The following is a 20,424-nucleotide window of genomic DNA, read 5'->3' as shown; positions in this document are numbered from 1 at the left end:
AATGACAAAACTAGGAAAATCAAAAGCTGCACCGCTGATCTGAAAAGAAATTCAAGCAACACTGGTTTAACAAGTGTAATCTTCAAACTACTAAAAGATGCAGCGGCTTTAATGAACAGTTGTTGCAGAAAGTCAGGAGAGTTATGTGGCCAAAGTGCCTTTTTTTCACACAATTAACTTCCCATCAGGAAAAAAAAAAAAAGAATCTGGAAATTAGGAAAAGGGATTATTCCTCAAATTTCCTATGCAGCCAAACAATTTCCCCCACTGCACCAATGGAGAAAGGTTAGGGACAGCGTTTAGGGGATCAGAATTAAGCAGAGAGACAGATGGCTCAACTTCTCCATGGTCTCAAGATGGCAACATGCCAAACTACTATTAGATTTTAATACTGGGTAAGATCCCTGCACTACTGTGAAAATATTCAAAAGCAGTGTTTGATTAAAAAGGTGAAGATGCATAGAAATATGTAAACCGCACCTACCTATTCTCTATTAAAGAGGCAGAAAAATACTTAAGGATTTTTGCAAATGCATGTTAATAAAGTACTTTAATATTTACAGTTTCTATCCTTTCTATTAGATATATTAGTCTAATCAATTTAAAGGAAATATTATGTATTGTTGTAACAATGCTTACGCAGCATTTGATAGCAGAGATCCACCAGAGATAAGGAGTATACCTGATGATTTTTTTTTTTTTTTAAGATTAAATATTAGAAAAAGAAAATTTGTTTCACTTTAACACTATTTATTTCAGCAGAAACCTGGCCAAACATAGACAGCAAACAGACAGACAATTATGTGTTAAAACAGTCTAGAGATATATGCTAAGAATCAGCCTGGACAATTAAAAGAAAATTAAACAAAACAAGCGAACAGAAACCACTAAGTTAAATTAAATTTAAAAGTCTTATTGGAGACAAGATGAAAGAGTTTGAGTAGTGATGAGTAGTTGTGATCATAGGCAAATGATAACGCCGACCAGAAGGCATCAAACTAAAACACGAAGATAAAATGTGCTTGTGATCTAAGTCTATGATCTGACCAGCTTTCTTTGTGACTCAGCTCCACCAAAGTGAGACCAGGTCTCTTTGTTTAACACCGAGGATTTTTAAACACTCAGACAGACAACCAAACCAGCAGATGAAAGACCAGATGAAAAGACCTTCAGTAAATGAGCAACCTCTTCGAATCCCCACTGACACCAAATAAAAGGAGTTTGAGCAACAGACAAATTCTCTGCTGCCCCTTTTTCAGTGTTGATATCTGTGTTCGTGTTAAATTTCTGTATGTGATCAAAAACAGCTCCTAAGTGCTTGTAAATATCAACAATTTGCACTTCTTCACCATATGATCCAGGATTTATGATCATTTCAACTTTACCAGTAGTCTACAATAATCTCTTTTGCTTTTGAGACGCGGTCTAAGAAGTCGCTGCACCAGCTCACAAAAGAACTGCTCCAAAGCGGAAAGGGCTTGACCATGCCATTGATCATCTCCCTATAGAAGGGTAAGGACAACAGTGTCACCTGAGAATTGAACTAAACGTGTTTGATCACTGGGACTTCTGCAACTGTTTGTATATAGAATAAAAAGAGGAGCTAACAGTACACACCACTTGTGTTTGCAAAATGACAGCCCTGGCGAAAAAAAATATTTAAAAAAAATGCTTTGCTTTTTCATTCATGTTTATATTTTTCACTTTTGTAATACAATTATCGATAATAGTAAGACACAATCTTGTGAATTCATTTAGTTCGGTTAACCGTTTCATTTCCTCTTCAGAAGGTGTTGTGTGGCGGCTGTACTTACGGCTACTGCCGAGCTCATCAAAAAGGTACTGAACCTTCTCCCACTGAGTGGAATTTTGTCCAGGTGCAGCTTCAAGTGGAACAAATGCTCTGAAAGAGTTAAAAAAAAGAAGGTTCATTTTTAAATTTCATCAAGCGTTTCATAATCTAAAATATTCCAGGCCATCCAACCCATTTACATTTGAAACCTTTTAGGGCAGCATCGGAAAAAAATATAAAACTGCTTCAACACAGACATTTTATCAAGTAGTCATATAAGAAGCATGTATTGTAAAGAACTTTCTTTTTTTTAGGTTTTTTGCAACAATTTTTTGATACTTGCAGGTAAAATGTGAAAATGTCAAAACTAATATAATATTAGCTCATTACTTATCAGTCCGGGCTGTGCACTTTTAAAGATGTTAATTTCATAAGATAGCCAATAGCATATTTTGTCTTCATTTTTAACTCCATTTTCCTTGTACATGCATAAATTAAGTTATGCACAAGAATATGTATTGACCTTCCTCAGTAAATTTGCAGAGAAAGCTTTATTAATGACAGCTTCAAGATGAGTCCTGTACGGAGAAACTACTCACAAATATTGCTCAGATATCATTTTGCTTTAAATACTTTACAAAAGCAAATAACAGATTAGAGTAAAGACAAGCAAAATGCCAATTTATATTTTACAGGCATTTGTAGGAGTCAACAACAGTAAAAGCTAAAAAGGCAAACTTGGATAGGTACGATGGGGAAAACAGAAAATAAACCAAACAACTAGGAGCAATGATATAAAACTACAGAAAACAGTTTAAAAACAAAAAGAACAACCGGTTGTAGTTCTACGACATTCTGATGCTATAGAAAATAAATAAAAGCCAGAAACCGAGAAGACCTTCCTTCCCTGACCACTAAATTAAACATCACTATGATGGGGGGTAATAGTTGATGATTTATTCAGCTCTCCATTAATGGCATATCTCATTTTCTCAAGGCGATGCGAGTTTGTAAGCTATGTGAGCCACATCTTTAATAACTGCAAGGTCCTTGCCGTTCCAAAGTTAAAACTTTCTTTACAATGATCATGGCGTATCTAAGAAGGTTACTGTGGAACTTGGGTCAATCTTGACTTTTATGAAAGACAAATATAAAAAAAATTATAAAAATCATACCAAACATACTGAATCTTATACAAAACTATGCTTAAACCGGTCCCATTGTGTTTTCCACAATGTAGAGATTATTCAGGATAAATTTGATCATCTGAGTAATGTAGCCTTTGCATGTTTTTATATTGAATCATGTAGTGACAGGCATTTATAGAAATTGTGCTGATATTGTACAAAGCCTCCTGTCAAATTCCATCAGGCAAAGGGGTCCAAAGTTTTTCTCTCCCACTCCTCTTCAATTAAATTAGGATAAGAGGGTAGTAATCTCCTGCTGTAAACCATGAGAGGGTGAAATACTTTATCGGACCCTGGACATTTACTAAGGCATTCGTCCAAAATACAAGCCTTAGCCCCTTCAAACTGGAATATAAGTGAGCAACCCAGATTAGTAGCTTTGGGTATCTAAAACAATGACTGTTCAGCACAGGTGGATACTCTAGGTCTGGATAGATCAACATTGTCTAGTTTTGCTTCATCCTGCTCACTTATCCAGGTGTTTAGCCCCCAGTCTGTTTGTAGAGCTGGAAATGCAAACAGAACTAATCTCTGTAGAGGCTGTTGATGCCTCAACATACCTTTTGTGAGGTTTCTGACAAAGTAAACGAGGCTTAGAACAAGTTTGACCTTGTGTTGTTTATAAAACTCCTTCTCTGTACCATTTGGGTCCCGACTTTAACATTTTTAATAGACCAATAGATTAATTATTCTCTTTACTGAATCTAGGTATAAAGGGTCTTACTATCTACCTGGTCAGGCACAGGCACTTCATATTTGTCTAGAAAATCCAGCATACCATTGGTTCCAGCTGAGATGATAAAGAAATTCCTAAAACTGCCTGAAACTGATGGTAATGTGTTTAGATGACTTAAAATGGTTCCTATTTGGAGAACTTATTCTATTATTATTGCGTTATCATTCTCCATCTTCTTTGTTTGTATGTATTTTACTATTAATAATGGAATTATAAAATACAAATATTATTCCCAGCAAATATTCTAATAGAAGCGAAGCACTAACCCAAAAAAGGTTGAAGCCACTGGTCTACATTATCTTTATTGTGAACATTATTTTCCAAATGCATCTTTTGGGAAGTGTTACTTTGATACTCTCTTTATCTGTGCAATCAGGGATTAGAGCTGATCCCCTCCCCACATAAAATCATCTAAAAAAACAAACAAACAAAAAAAACAAATTTAACATCAGGAACCATCAGACAAAAATGGAAGTATAAAAGTATAAAAGTTAAGGACATTTTTTTTTCTCTCAACTTTCTTTTTATAAACCAGGCTTTTTAATCGACTGTCATGCATTTGCATCGAGGTAACTTCCAAAGCAAAAGCAATAGACAAATGTGAGCCCAAATGAAGCACATACAAAAAGGCAATTCTGCACAGAATGTTCATGTTTACAATATTAAACTTGGCTTAAGCAATTTCTATAAACAAAAGTGTCCGTCCGATGGGTCTAGTTGTCAAGTCACAATTATCTGCCTTGGATCAAACCCTGTTTATGACTAAACTGCCATTGTATGTAATAGCAGGCTTCAGTGAGATCTGTAAACAATCTCTCAGTCTTGTTCTGTGTCATTTGGAGTTGAAAGGAAAGGGTATAAAATTTCAGGTTTATCAACAGGTTCCTACATAGTGTAAATGTGGGAATTCACTAGAGACAGTAGAGAATCCCCCCCAAAATTTTTTTTTTTCCATTGTATTCTCTCAGTGATCAAACAGTAGCGACGATGGGGAATCCTTTTGATTAACTGTCACAGATGGATCCATTTCCTGATCAAACATCCAGGGTCTTCTGACAGTTGAGCCACAATATCACACACTTCCTGTCCATTTTCTTTAGATCCTGCCTCTATTAACACCATTTCAAGTCTGTTTACTTTCATTTAGTTGTTTTAGTTGGCCCTAAAGTATTTTCTCAAAACAAACCATGTCATTGGACTTATTTGTAAGATATTTATTGTGCTTTTCTATCTCAATTTTCACAGCTAAGAAATCCGGCATACAGTGTCTAACTATGATGATTAACGTGATTTCATCAAGTTAGCTGCAGGACCAGCCAACATGTGTATCATCATCGTCTCAAGGCCATCTCAGAATTGGGTCTCTAATTATGATCCATTCTTCCACTTAAACATCTCTTCAAATCATGAAGGTTTTGGGTCTGAGCTTCTAAAATGCTTAGTTCTTTCCAAGGGCATTACATTTAAAGCAAAGGGAGTGCTTGGGTTATTTTAGCTTTGTTCTTTTTATTTAACAAAATAGTCCTTGTGTGTTTGGAAAGATCTGCAAAAACCACTGCAGTTTCATATTTTACTTCTCAAACAGAATCTCTCCAGAATTTCTCCATTTATCCTTTTTCCATCCAAAATAATAATGATAACAATAATACTTTTAAAGCAAAGGGGGTGCTTGGCTTATTTTAGAAGTTTTGTTCTTTTTATTTAACAAAATAGTCCTTGTGTGTTTGGAAAGTACTGCAAAAAACACTGCCGTTTCATGTTTTACTTCTCAATCTAAATATTTCTATAATTTCGTCATTTATCCTTTTTACATTCAAAACAATAATAATAATAAAAAAAGTTTGCTGGTGCTACAGCGAGAAATATAGCCCCATGATGTTTCTGGTCCCAAAATTCAGTGTTGGTACATTGTGTTTAGGGGTCATGTGCAGTGACATTTCTCTTACAAACATGATGTGTGCAGTGACATTTAAAGAGTCCAATTGGGGTCTTGTCAGAACAAGCTATGTTTACAGCATTGTCACTGTCTTGTCTAAATGTTCTGCAGGTAATTTTAAATGAGCTTCCAAATGCTGTTTCTTCAGCATTGGAGTTGTGGTGGAGTCGTGCAACAAGTGCGCAGTTTGGTAAATAATTTCATGTTTTCATCGAAAACTGTTTCCACAAATTACAAGTCTTTCTAAAGCACTCTGCAAGTGGCCCTTTGATTTTGGACAACCTCTCTAAATATTGCTTTGAAGCCTGATAGTAATATTTTGAGAAGCACCTGGTTACAGGCACTTTATGGTAAACCAATTAGGCTGCAAAGGTCTACCTTGAAATTTTTGAGAAGCCGGACCTCTGATTATCCCTGTTCACATTTTTTCAAACTCCTAAATAGTGGATTAACACATTATAAAATACTGCTGTCTACAAACGCAGTAAAACTAGTGTTTTAACAAAATTACAAACAGATAACTCATTAATTTGTTGCTTGGTAGATGTCCTGTCTTTCAACTTGTATCAAATACTTGCTGACATAAGAGCCTCATGGTAGCAGAGCATCACTGTCAAGAATCAAAAGACAGTAGAAACCAGAGACAGAAAATGTTCATTTTGCAATAGCCCACTTATACTATATGTGTGTACACTGCATCTTCTAATTTTTAATGTGGGAGACAATACAGTAATATGCTCCTTATTTTCTATTTTTCAAAGCAATCCAAGTTTTCTTTCAAAGTCTCATTTTATGGTTCAGGGAGCACATTCAATCAAACATGTTGAGCTCTAGTTATGTTATTGTAGCTGCTTGCAAAAAAATCCATCAAGTTTCATTGATGCTACAGAACGCAACCAATGTAAAAAACGATAAATAGAACATGACTGAATATGTGCATCAGAACAGTGCATTTCTTGGTTCTATATAGACCAGTGAAGGTTGTTTATGCCGAGGGAGCTTTGAGTGCGACAATTCACATCCTGAGTTTGACTCCTATACTTAACAAAATTCTTTTCTTTAACAGACATGTTTTTTTGTTTCTTTAAAGTAACCACCACACATTTGGCTGATAAACACTGTGTAGTCTTTCGAAAACATTTCTTTTAATCATGAAGGTTTTTATACATCTTTTACCTGTTGTTTACTGAAGCAGAAGAAGCAATCCATGTCTAGAACTCACCCAATTAACAGGAGCACCACGCAGACAATGACAAATCCAACTGTGTACTTCAGAGCATTTTTCACTTGCTGTAATACAAGAAAAAAAAATAATTGGTCATTCATGGTTATTAAGTGAAATGTTATTATTCATTTTAAGTAGGATAAGGGACTCATATCCTTCAGATAAGCAGCAAGTGAGAGCAAGACAAAGTGGATGTAGATCCAGTTTGCCTTTGCAGAGATAGCAATTCATATCCTGCGCCATTCAAGGTGTCTTTTAAAGTTCCTATAGAAAAGACCATCTTATCTTTGCTTAGAAAAGCGCCTCTCTCAGCTCAAAACTGACACGTGACAAGGAAAGCAGTGCATTGCTGTGGTTGATGGATCATAGCGACTGATTAGGACCATCATTCACCTAAAAGAACTCCAGGGGAAATTTAAAACCAAATACCGGTAAGTTTTTTTAAAATAGAAAGAAAGAAGTGACACAAAGGTTGGATAATGCGTTTTCATCCGCCTACATTTAACTTGATCGATTAGTTTTGATCCATCTGCCCTTCATTTGACTCCACATTTTGATGAATTGTCTGTAACTGAAGTATTGAAACAGAAATGTAGATAAACATTTACAACTGATAATATTTCTGTCTTTTATTTACAGTCTCTCTTCTCTGTCCTTATCAAGACAGATTTTTCTAAAGTTTTTTTTTTTTTTTTTTTTTTAAACCATGCTGCAAATGGATATCTTCTAAGGACATAGTTTGCAAAGCAAGTACTAAAACAATCTACATGGCAGGTTTCACTCCCTGACATTTGGTTTCAAGCAGTCGATTGAGAACTGGTCTAAAAAAAATAAATAAAACTTGGGTGCCAAGTAGGGATATCTTTCAGATCTTTATGATGTTTCTTTTCTAATTAATTAGCTAACTTATAAAATATCATGATGTAAGAAAGAACTTTGAATATAAACTTTAAATCTTAATAAAAGCAGGATTCACTCAAAATTGATATTGTCGGGGATAAACTGGATAACATCAAATAGAAAAAGGTTATAAACTTACTGAACATTTGTTTACATTGCTGTCATCCTTTTCTTCATAGTAGAAGTAGACAAACGGGATACAAAGGAAGACAAAGAACAGTATGATGGAGTAGAGAGCTACGGGAAGACAAAGAAAATACAAACATTAATTGTATAATAAATTACTTTTTTCCATCAGAGCATATAGCATTAAGATTTTTAAAAGTAACGCATATTAGTGCAGTGATTAGATTCATAGAAATGTATTTGTTGAACTATAAAGTTATCAGATAATGTTAATATTCCTCTATTTAGATTTCCCCTTTAGAAGAATATATAAATTGCATTGCTATACTTTAGCAGAAAATTACAAAGTAATGAATATTTAACACAATTTAAACTCGTCGAAGTAACAACCACACCTGTAGAAGATATGAGTGTCCTTGATGAAAAATATGTACATGCAAATGGTGGAGTATTTAAATAAAGTTTGTAAATAACACACAAAGCAGTCTATGGTACGGGCTGCTAATTGGTCAATAGATGGGTGTTTGTGTATGTGAATTACACTCTAAAAAGAAAATGATGCTCCAACTTCATTGCTTCAACTCAATGATGTATGTTTATAAGTTGAATACCTAAATAAATTAAGTTGGACAATATTAAATCATTATCAACAGAAGCAATTCATTTAAGTTTGAGCTGCATTTTCCTTTTAGAGTGCAGAGAAAATCTTAGGTTTAGGGGTTAAAAACAAAACCACTAAAGTCTATTTTGAGAAAAGTACATACGCTTATCAAAATGAATTAGAAGAGAATAAGATATGTAGGGTTCTATGAATCTCCCTCTGAAACCTATGCTGTAACACAGGGACTGAATGAACACATTTAAATGCTGAATTACTTCACAGGTTTGGATTGCAGGAGATACAATCTACTGCATGCATGCAGCAAAAGATTCAACTAAGTGCAGAATGCAGAGGTTAAAACAGATGATAGTTGAACTACTAACGTTAAATATGAATGATTCCTTGTTTATAATCCATCCCCCACATTCAGGTTTGAAAACACAAGCAGCATCCTTGGCGTACTACAGTGAAATCATTTAACTGAGGTTTTTGTATAGTTTTCATTAGTAAACACAAATACAGCATAGAAAAAAATATATATGTTTATCACAAAAAGGCAAAACACAAAGGGTAAAAAAATAAAAGTTCAAGGACATTAAGTTTTTTAGCATTAATACTCTTAAATGAAAAAAATTAGCTCCAGGGGAAGGTCAATAAATAAATAAATAAAAAATAAAGCAAAAACAAATAAATAAAAAACCCACAAAGCCTTGAACTGATCTTGATATAAGTTGTCAATGCCTAATAAAATGAAACCAAGGCCGAGGCATAAAAATCTGAGACTGAGCCCAAGGGGGAGAAAAAAACTGGTCAAACCCCTGTATCACTTTACAAAAAGGTGCATTGCTGGCACTTTTAAAATAACCACATATTTTAGATAACATTTATCTGAATAGCATAACCTTACTAAATAACCTTGATGATAGAAAATTACAAACTGATCATTTGTCAAAGCAGATTACTACTCACTGCAGCCTTTAACTGATATGAACGGTGCAAAACAATGAATAGCATCCACATTAATTGAATACACATTACAAAGTTATCTAAGAACATAAAGAATATGTAGCATTAACAAATATGCAGACAGAGATCCAACATATGCAAGTTTTTGTTCTTCAGGCATAGTATGAACACACAAGTTCTCCTTTAAAACATAAAACGATAAGTGTTAAAGTAACCAAATATGCTGCAACAGGTTAAAGATGGCAGATTTACTTTTGTTTTTGGAGCATATTTGGTGATGCATATAGCATAAATTTATATTTCACAGGTGCCTTTTGTAGTAGCTAAGTAGAAGTTCTACAGCAAAGGATAGCCTCAAATAAAACCGGTGTTCTACTATATTGAAATAAGAGGAATAAATGCATAGAAGAGTGCCATTTATCCCTGGGAGCATTTACATCGAGCAGCAAACTGATGTCAAGGAAGACAGTCCAGACAATCCAAAAATAACTCTCATGTCACAAAGACGTAATTACCCACTTGGCATGGCTTGCTCAACACCCTGAGGTGATAATGTGAATCATTAGTATGAAAAGCAAAGAAAGCAAATACAAATGAAAGAATAATTGGTAAATAAATTGGCTTCTTATTATTTTAAACAGTTGTATAACAGAAAAGGTTTTTTTCAAATATTATAAACAATCAGCTTTACCATTTGGTCACAGATCTCAAATTAGATCGAATGACAACTCAAATTGTTCCTATTGTAAGAAATATTGATAGGAAATAAACAATAATTCTGCTTTTAGCTGAATCCTAACACCAGTTTCAAGGTTACAAAAACAAAAAGGATCAAAGGAAGAAGGAACAATGAGGGGTAAATCAAAAAAATATAAATAAAATCTAATCTAATGACTATTTAGTCCGTTTGATCAGTAGCATACTTTAACAAAGCAACCATGTGGTCAAAAAAAGCACATGCCAATGCCATGTGGAGGCTTCTCTAAAAAATGAGGTGTTTTCAGAAAAGGTTCTGTGCTGCAGGGGAATGAATGTTGCTGTTACACGAGTTCTGCCTTTTGCCAGCTGTGATCGTGACAAGGCAATGCTTTCAATCTTAATATGCTCATTGCTTCACCAATATATCCATTAGCGTTCATTTTCAGCTAAACAAACTGAGTTTAGGATAATGCCAAGAGAAAATAAATGCAAACCATGCTCAGCATGCAGCTGCTGGTGTATGCCCGCAGGTTATGGCAGGTTATTATGAATTGGTCATTACTCTCTATTCAGATCATCTACTGGGGAAAATGCATCTTTACTATTAAAAGTCCATTTATTCATTTAAAAGAGCAGAAGTGCTAAAAAACTGAATGTCCTTAAAGTTTACATTTTTAGCCTTTGTATTTGTGTGATTAATATACATATATTAGTATAATAGAGTAGGCAAATATAGAAAACAAATTCACAAATGTTAACCAAAAAAAAAACTTATGTAAAACTATAATTTAACAGACATTAAAGTCTATTATGTGACATATGTTAGAGTAAAGTTCCCACTGTACTCCATCTTATCCAATTATTTTTCCAAGGAAAAACTTGTATTTCCATATTGCAGTTTCTTCTTCTATTTCACTTCAATAAATGTATAGACCTTTCTATTAAATCCTTTCCTATTTTGCCCTTTTCTACCTATTCAACCTTGATCATTTCAAACCCAATTTTGTCCAAGTATGAAATGGTAGTAGCAAGTCTAAAGGCGGGCATACACCGTACGATCTTTTGCCCTTTTCGGGCTGATTCTTCAGTCGTGTGAGGATTTTTCAATCGGGCCAACTTTCAGCTTTATCGTATGTCATGCATCGTGTAGTTTACAGGGAGTAACGAGGGGCGATTAGCCTCTCACGACCACCTCCTGATGAGGAATCGGAAAGAAAATCAAGAAAATCTGAAGAAAATCAAACCTGTTTGAAATGCAGTCGGCTGTCGTAAGATCACATCAGATGTCGTAAGATCGCATAAGATGCTCCCAATTTTAGAACATACATTGTGAGCTGTTACGTTTTCAGTTTTGTTGTACAATTTGAGCTGTAGCTGCATGCAACAATTGAAAATAACGCTCAGTGTATGTCCGGCCTTAGGAGAATGTATATGTCTTGTTTCTACAGGGAAAACTAAGTGCACCATCAGATCATTATTCCATTACACCAAATATTTTTCTTTAAACTGTGGCCAATCAGTTAATAATCAACACCTACATTAACAAAAATGCCTAAACTTTCTGGCAAAACAATACATTTATACCTTGGTGCTAGCAGGTTTTAACACATACCTAATGAATTGTGTATATTCCCTTTCAATCTTGAAAAACTGGCTACCCAGATTAAGTTTTGAGGTGTACTTCCAGCTAAAAAACCTCTTTACATTACTTTTTTATTTAACGGGCAATTACCAACTGACTGGTTGACGTTACGACTGCTGTTAGTTTGAGATCAAACCCTGTATCAAGGCTCAGTAGGCAACATACACTCATGCCTGAACCGGGGGCTCCAACCCCTTTGACACCAATTTTAAAGTAAGGTACTTCTTTGAAAAATGACTACACAGGTAAAAGTTTTAGGCATACTTTCTCGCTAAAACACATCTCAAAACGTCTTTTTTTTTATAATCAACTGGTAATTACCAACGCAACACCCAATGTTATGGCTGCGGATAACCTGAGCTCCCACTCCACATCGTGGCAGAGTAAAACTTAAAAAAGTGAAGACATGTCAATGAGGTCTGTGCGGCAAAGTGGTGTAGTTTTTGAAAAAATATTTGCACCAAGAAAACTTATCTACACAGACAGACAGGAGAGCACCAGCTCCTCCCACCAAGGGTTCACAAAAGTAAACATTTAGAGACAACTTGTGATTTGACTAAATACCACCACTATTAACCGATTCTGAAAAAACTGTGAAGAAATGATAGTTTCATTTGGACGACACAATGAGGCTTTGAAAAAGTTGTTAATGGCTCTCTGCAAATGACACCACATCTTTCTGGAGGAAGTTCTGACACATCACAAACTATAAAACCCAAAAAAACCCAACTCCATCGATGACTCTCAACCCTTGACACTACTCCAGTATGCCATTTACACTACCCCTTTGAAACTGTGCCGAGGACGGTCCTAGAACAGTAACCAAGAAAACTGTTCAGTTTAAATGGAACGCAACTGAACTGGACCGTGCCAGACACAACCAAACCACGCTTGATAAAGTGTACATGAGCAGACCGCGTCATTTCCTATTTACATTCATCCGACTCATTTCACAGGTTTTCTGGCATGTCCTAGTTTGAAATTTACAGATGTCTTCACTTGTTTACAACACAAACTTCTTCTCAGCTTATTAACAATAAATGCCATCAAATTAGCGAGGTGTGACCTTTGATGATGCCGAGACCGGGAAGGATGCCTTCTTTGCCTGACATTCCAAAAATGACGTAATGTCACTACTATAAAAAAAGATAAGCTCCTGAATGTTATGGGTGCCGCAATTTATTTATTTTTTCTAATTCCCACCTTGAGAGCTGTGGTATCGTGGACCGCCAATAGGAGGCGAGGAAGCGTGTGCTAGCGTGATGTTTAAATGGTCGTAAGAACCAAGCTCAGCGCTGTTAACTGATCTAACCTCGGTCCAAACTTGGCAGGGATCGGTTTTGGAGGGGTAGTGTAAATGGGGCACAGGTTCTGCTGAAGGTTTCTTGTCACTACGTTTTCTCAGTATAAGATAATTCTGCAAACTCTATGAGATAACACAAGCAGGTGTATATCATCACTAGATACTTGTCCAGTAGGTGTGATTGTTTCGATACAGTGACTTTTAATACATGTTTTGTTTAACAACTAGGATTAAACTGAGATCTAATAAATTTGATCAGATCTGAATGAGTATTGTTTCTCTATTGTGAATTAAGCCTGTTGAAAATCTGAATTGAAAGTTAAAACATTAAATTTTGTTTCTCATGTGGACTTGACTATACATTCGTTTCAAAAAGGTCTTGCTGACTCACTACAAGCCGAACTTTACACTGAAGAAGAAAAAATTGTCAATAGTTTTAAGAAATTCTTTGAAGGCACAAGCCTTACAGCTTTCAACAAAAGCTTCCCACTTATGTCAGTAGAAACATTATTAAAAGACAAAAGCAAAGTTATTTTATTGTGAACAAGAAATGCCTCCTGTCTTGCTTTTTCCAACAAATGGCTTTAAGACAAGGCAGGGAGAAGGCAAATGATTTATTCAGGAGGCTCAGGGTATCTTGCCCTGGTGCTTACGGGTCTTATGCACCACTGCTTTGAAGTCAGACAAAAATGGAAAAGTGGCCCAAAAAAAAAAAGGAAAGTTTCAAGCTTTTACACAAAATTGTGTTGCATAAAAGGGTCTGGGTATCTCTTTGGCAAACATTGTCAAGTAAAATTAAGATTAACTATATCAGAGAACAATTTGTTAATAACTTGTTCAATAATGTCCCACTGACATTTAACAATATATTTATATTCTATAAATATTTATATTTTTATACACAGTTACTACACGCACATTCAGTCTTTTTTTCTCTCTTCTACCCGTGTATATGATATATTCACTTTTTTCTTCTTTACAACTCTAGTGAGACTATCACAAAAATAGAAAAACAGCAGTTATACCCCCGACTTGACTCTAAATGATTAATGAATATATGAATATTGAGATCATTGCCATTTTATTAAACGTGCTAGAGTTGCTATAATACTGTTACTTCTTTGCTTAAAACTCATGTTACGGGTCTCGTTTATAAAAAGAAGACTGAAGTGAGTGAATTGCAATAAGGCTCCAGGTCCAGATCATGTAAGCCCCAGTCCACCTAAAGGCTCTGTGGGATTCTACAGCATCTCTTCAACCATTGCTTGACCCAAGAAACAGTTCCAATGATGTGGAAGACCTCCTGCCCTGTTCCAGGGCAAAAGAAGACTCAGCCAATAGTCCTCAATGACTATAGACCTGTTGCCCTGACATACCACAACATAAAGGTCCTGCAGAGACTCCTGTTTATCCACCTCAGCAAACAAACAAGCAGCTATCAGGATACCCTGCAGTTTGCTTATCGTCAAGGTGCTGGAGTTGAAGATGCCATCATACACCTGCTTCAACAAACCTGTCAAAATTTAGACAACGCAGACAGCACTATGAGGATCATGTGTTTTGTTTTTTCAAGCACATTTAACACAATTCAGTCTGACTTAATTTGTGAGAAACTCCAGAAGACTCAGGTGGAGGCATCAACAATCGCATGGATCAAATACCACAGTTTGTTAGACTGAAGGGTCAGTTGTCCAATCAAGTAGTCAGCAGCACTGGAGCACCACAGGGGACGTCACACTCTCCATTTCTTTTTGCTCTGTACACCTCTGACTTTCAGTACAATACCAAGTCCTGTCAACTTCAGAGATTCTTGGATGACTCTGCAGTCATTGGTTGCATCAAAGATGGACAAGAGGCTGAGTACAGAGAGCTGGGGAACCGCTTTGTGGTGTGGTGTGGAAACAATCATCTGATCCTGAATGTCAACCAAAACATTAAGATGATTTTAGACACCAGAAGAAACAGGAACAAGTTCAATACTGTTAACACTAAAGAAGAAGAAGTGGCGGTGGTGAAGGAGTATGAATACCTTGGTTTTCACCTGGACAACAGACTTGACTGAAGAAGCAACTGTGAACCATCTACAAATAGGGCCGAGCAGACTTTACTTCCAAAGAAAGCTTAGGTCCTTCTGTGTTTGCAGCGAAATGCTGTATTACTTCTACAAGTCTGTTGTGGAAACTGTTATCTCTTCCTCCATCAACAGAGCAAACAACTTTAAAAAAGCTCAACAGGTTGAAAAAGAAGACTGGCTCTGTTCTAGGGACTCTTCTAAAACCTCTGGAGAATATTTCACAAAGAAGTATTCTTCATAAAATTAGGAACAGTACAGAAAACGATGAGCATCCTCTTCAGGAAACAGTTAAACACAGACAGTGTCATCAGTAAAAGGCTTCCCCAGATCCACTGCTAGGCAGACAGCTACAGACGATCCTTCCTGCCTACAGTTATCAACATTTATAACTAGATGAAAACAAATAAATAAAAAGACTTTCAATACTGCATTTTTTAATCTAATTGAATTTTTGACCCCATAAGCAGCAGAAATGCCATGATAAGTTTTTTTCACATTTCAAAGAATGTCAACACAAGCAGCTGCTGGCTACAAGACAAGATGTTTTTTTAAATAGGGAAGTGATCAAGATCTTTGAGCAAACACATGCTAATAAACTGATTATGCTTCAAGATATTCATACGTCCATATTCTGCTCCAATTAGAATATAAAGCACTGGCTCAAAGAACAGAGTTTGTAATAAGCAGCCCAGAGCTTGTCTGAAAATGCCCTACTGCTGTGAGTAAGCTCTTCCTCACTAAGACCAAGCAGCAGGTCATAGTGCATAAAGCTTTTTACTTTACATATAAAGGATCAAAAACAACACGCTAAGAATAATTTGTAAAAATCATAATTCACATCATTCAGCATGAATTCAGGAAGCTCCCCGGATGAAAGCGAAATGTCTTCAAGGTTATAAAAGAGGTCCCGTTGTCTCCATGTGCATTACTTCAATCATTACTGCAGAGAGCAAAGTAGATTCTACTGTCCAACTAAAAAGCACTAAGCATTTGCATTTAAGCCCTAGCAACACCACAGCCATCAAAGAAATGTTGTGCAAAGTGTTAAGATGAATGTCTGCAGAAAACCAGAGAAGAAAAGGAAAGACAGTCGTTGTCCTATTATATAATCTTATGCTGTCAAGACACATACTTATCACCTGCTCAATCCTATGATTAGATTCATGCATCAACAACATCAACATCCAACCCACAGTTAGTATGTATATGAACTATAGGAATAGCCAACAATATGTGTTATGCAGGGATCTGAATAACTGGTTTTAAGAAAAATCGAATTTCTTTTACATTTCTGTCAACACTTACATTTAGAGATGATATTGAATGAAGTTCTGTCTTATCAAATAAATGACAACAATCAGGGAATCAAATGAAATATTGATGACATCTAAATCTGATCCTGTAGGATTAGAACACCTGTAGTCATAAATCTGAAATTTGAAACATGCAACAAAAACAAAGATCTCTTCAGAAATTTTTATTTTATTTTTTGCATTTAAAAATAGGTAATAATAAATTACAGGATTTAACTGAATGATAACCGTGTGAGACGATATGTGATTTTAAAAATTAAGCAAATCATGGCTAAAGCTCTTGAAATTATGGAGCATGCTCATGCTTATTAACTGTGATTGCCACTGAATACAAATCAGTTGTCTCTGGTGAAAAACATGTTTCACCAGAGGATGTCTCAACACTACGCAGAACCCTGTAACTCTGTTTGTGAAATAAAAATGGACACAGCTGTGTCCTGGAGGAAAATGTAACCTTAAAGGCTTGATTAGAAATAAGGCCCGTGCATAGCTTGACATGGAGGTTGGTCTCCACCTACTGGCAAATATCAAAGTGATGTTTCTGATGAAAACCCAGGGACCTCGAGATGTGATCATGTTTTTGTTTTAACAAATTTTCAGAGGCAGGGAAACAAAACAAAAAAATGGCAACAATGACACTTATGTATTTTTACTGATAAATGCTTTTAATATATTTAATCCAACCAAGAGCAAAAAAAAAATATTGATCAGAATATTTTATCATATTAAGGCCATTCTCAATTAAACACACTAATAATAGCATATTTGGCCATGTTTGCTTATAGGGAGGGAGGTTTAAGTTTGGGAATATAAATGTAAGCAATAAACACCATTTACTCATATTTTCTTAACAAAAATCTGCCCTGCTTCCTACTGCCTAACCACTTTTTGTATGCTGGTTCTAATGCTGCCCCAAACTACCATAAATATAGACTATGCACTTTTTGAAAAAGTCCAACATGGGCAGAGTTAAAAGTTCACAAATACACTCATGACTCACTTCCACTGTGCTACCAAAAATCGTACAAGAACCCCCAAAATATTATTAATGCTACATTTATTGCATTGCTAAAAGCCTTAAGGATTTAAAAGTACTAATATATGACAGTGTAAATATAAGTAACAAAAGTATTTCTTTATTGTACTATAAAGTAAGAAACCAATTTATGCTTACTTATAGTTTAGATGTGGTTGGATTCTAGATCAAGGCAAAAACTACAACCAAAGAGGAATGTCAAAGAACAATAGGTTTGTCCTTTAATGCTTCAAAATGTTCAAAAAAATTTAATCAATCTTAATAAAATCAATGAAAAAAAAAAAATATGAAAACACATCGCTACATTCAAATACTGTGGCATGTTTGTGAATGAGTTCTTATGTCTTTTTCACACAGAGAAGGGTAATCCTTAAGTTATTGCTGTCATTCTTCAAATTATATTTAGTCTGATAGCAATCTTTTCATTTCCAATAATAATACCAATATTGCAGCTTTAAGAGCTGGAGTTATTGGGAACTGCAGGATTAAAAGATGTCGGACATCTATGGGTCAGTCCGCCTTCTCAGTGAAAGCATCACATCTCTGGAACTCTTTGCTTCTGGAGCTTAAGTCACAGACTGATATTCAACTTTTCTCCACAAGATTGAAAAAATGGCTCAAAGACAATCAAGAGTGTAAGCACTAAACTGGCTTGTACTGTAAATTTTTTTTTGTTTTGTTTTGTTTTTTTTATTTTAACTTCTCTTTATTTTTTTTTTATGCATCTGTGTGTCGTTACTAACCTCCCTCCCCCTTAATGCTAACACCTTTTAAAAGCCTAACCAGGGACGAAGGCTGCAAATTAGCCCATGGCTACAAGCCTTATGTACTTGGACATCGGCCACCTGTTTGGTTGCAATGTTTAATTGTACTGTCCCTGTCAAATAAACAAATAAATAAATAAAAATAAGTTTTGACCGATACAGATTAGATAAAACATATGTACACATGACACATACTTTTATTACTTATTTTGTCATGTGGGATGCTTAATACAGCTCAATTAAGTCATAATATATAAAAAAGAAAATGTTCAACAATTTGGTAAGAGAACAATTAACCAAAATTCTTCCTAGCCTAAAGTTGAAACCGAAGTTAATAGAAATTGAGTGTTTCTATCAGCTTGATTACATTAAAGATATTAGATGCAGGAAGATATATTCCAAGTCCTGTAGTTTTGGAGGTGATATCGTACGGATTTCAGTATTTTATTTTATATATAAGTCGCACTATTAGTTCAGCTCTTGTTAGATTGTCCTTCTCTTCTAAACAAGACAAACACCACAGTGATTGTTGCTATTAACTCTTCTCTCGACCACATGCTGGTAGCAGTAGATGGCTGTTCCTGCAGAGGCTGATTCTGCTGGGAGGTTAGAAAATGACCAAATGACTGATTGCTTTTTACTTCAGATCATCAAGACTGTATATACTGGATTTCACTAGGCTTTAAAATTGACCGGTATAAAGGGGGTTTAAACTTTACCAGCTGGTCTTACTTCTGCTTTGAGATACTATCTCAACATTTAATAATATTTTTGTTTTAGTTTGGCACTGAATATAATTACCGTAAATAATAACTGAATTGAAATTAGTTACAACCAAACTTATAAAGTCCCCGATATAAAAATCAAGAATGTAGAGGAGGTCTATGCAGAAGTGTTTTAGGTAAATATTAAATCTAGCAAACATTTAATACAGGTAAAGACTAATAATTATGTTGTCAAGCAATGATAAAGATCAATATCTGATGTTAGATTTAAAATAATAGATTCATCTAAACTAGATGCACCATTAGACTTGAGCTGATATTTTCTGAATAGCCCTGGATTGGAGAAAACAGACACTTGAAGTAGACTAAGTGTCTGTTTAAAAAAAAATGGAATAAGATAAACAATCAGATATTCTTGTGTTGTATTGCACATACTGAACACCCTCTCCATATAACCTGATCAAAAGTAAACAATTAGAAAAATTTTGATTTAGGCACACATGGCATAGGGTGTGCCCAATTTTTTAGGTTTTATTTTAAAAAACTCTGTCCGTCCGTCCATCCGTTAAGCTATTCATCGATTAGAACAGCTAAACAGCAAGCATCTTAGCTTTGCTAACAGGGAGTCTTAGAATAACCCAGGGTTGCCCTTGATATGGGTTTCTGTCCCGCCTCCTGACAGTCCTTAAAATCAAATTGGTTCATTAACAGCAAAAATAGTCAGTTTGCTGAGAAAGTTCTTTAAAAAAGAAACATTTAGGTAAAAAAAAAAAAAAAAAAAAAAAAAAATATATATATATATATATATATATTTATACATATATATTAGATTCTTTTTTGCTCCAATTAACCTGACAGAGTCAAAAAAAAGTAAAAAAAAGTAAGAAAAAATGAAGGAGAAGGGAAGCTGGGTGTGTGGTGTGCACAAGAACAAGCAGAAACCCTGTTAATGATGACTAGGATTGGACTAATGTAAGCTAGAGGTAATAACTTATTCACCCAGCAGGACATATGAATAGATTTACTATAATGAACATCACCTGGGATGTGTTGATAGAGAGGCTTCTATCTGGATCTGCCCAATGATGTGAAAATCATCAGCTCTATTAACGCCATTCAATTCCATTTTATTCTAAAATAAAGAGATTAAAAGATCCTTCAAATGATAACAATAATTCTCATTGCTGCAATTAGTCCAGTTCTTCACATAAACAAAGACAATATTGTTCATTAGATGTAGGCATCAACTGGTGTCAGTTTGACACAGTACAGGCAAAGGTCAGCCTCCATCTTAAATCATTTATGTGCAGATTCTGAACAAAGAACTGTAGTACTATAAAAATAGACTTATAAAAAAATGTTCATTGTACAATAATTTGTTAATGCTCATTTTTCAACA

General features: G+C 35.1%; 1 protein-coding gene across 1 annotated transcript in view; it reads right to left on the bottom strand.

Moving 5' to 3' along the window:
- The window catches only part of lmbrd1 (LMBR1 domain containing 1), an 80,274-nt gene that overhangs the window by 52,355 nt on the left and 7,495 nt on the right, over positions 1 to 20,424 (bottom strand). Inside the window, exons 4-6 of the mRNA XM_015374484.1 lie at positions 7,916 to 8,013; positions 6,874 to 6,941; positions 1,815 to 1,903 (exon numbers count right to left, since the gene is read on the bottom strand). Coding sequence (XP_015229970.1) covers positions 1,815 to 1,903; positions 6,874 to 6,941; positions 7,916 to 8,013 — 255 coding nt within the window. The remainder of the gene's footprint in view (positions 1 to 1,814; positions 1,904 to 6,873; positions 6,942 to 7,915; positions 8,014 to 20,424) is intronic.

The sequence above is a fragment of the Cyprinodon variegatus genome, unplaced genomic scaffold (genome assembly GCF_000732505.1).
Source record: "Cyprinodon variegatus isolate N-32 unplaced genomic scaffold, C_variegatus-1.0 Scaffold104, whole genome shotgun sequence".
In the NCBI taxonomy this organism is placed as follows: domain Eukaryota; kingdom Metazoa; phylum Chordata; class Actinopteri; order Cyprinodontiformes; family Cyprinodontidae; genus Cyprinodon; species Cyprinodon variegatus.
The sequence above is the reverse complement of the archived record's forward strand: the minus strand, read 5'-3'. Positions and strand labels throughout refer to the sequence as shown.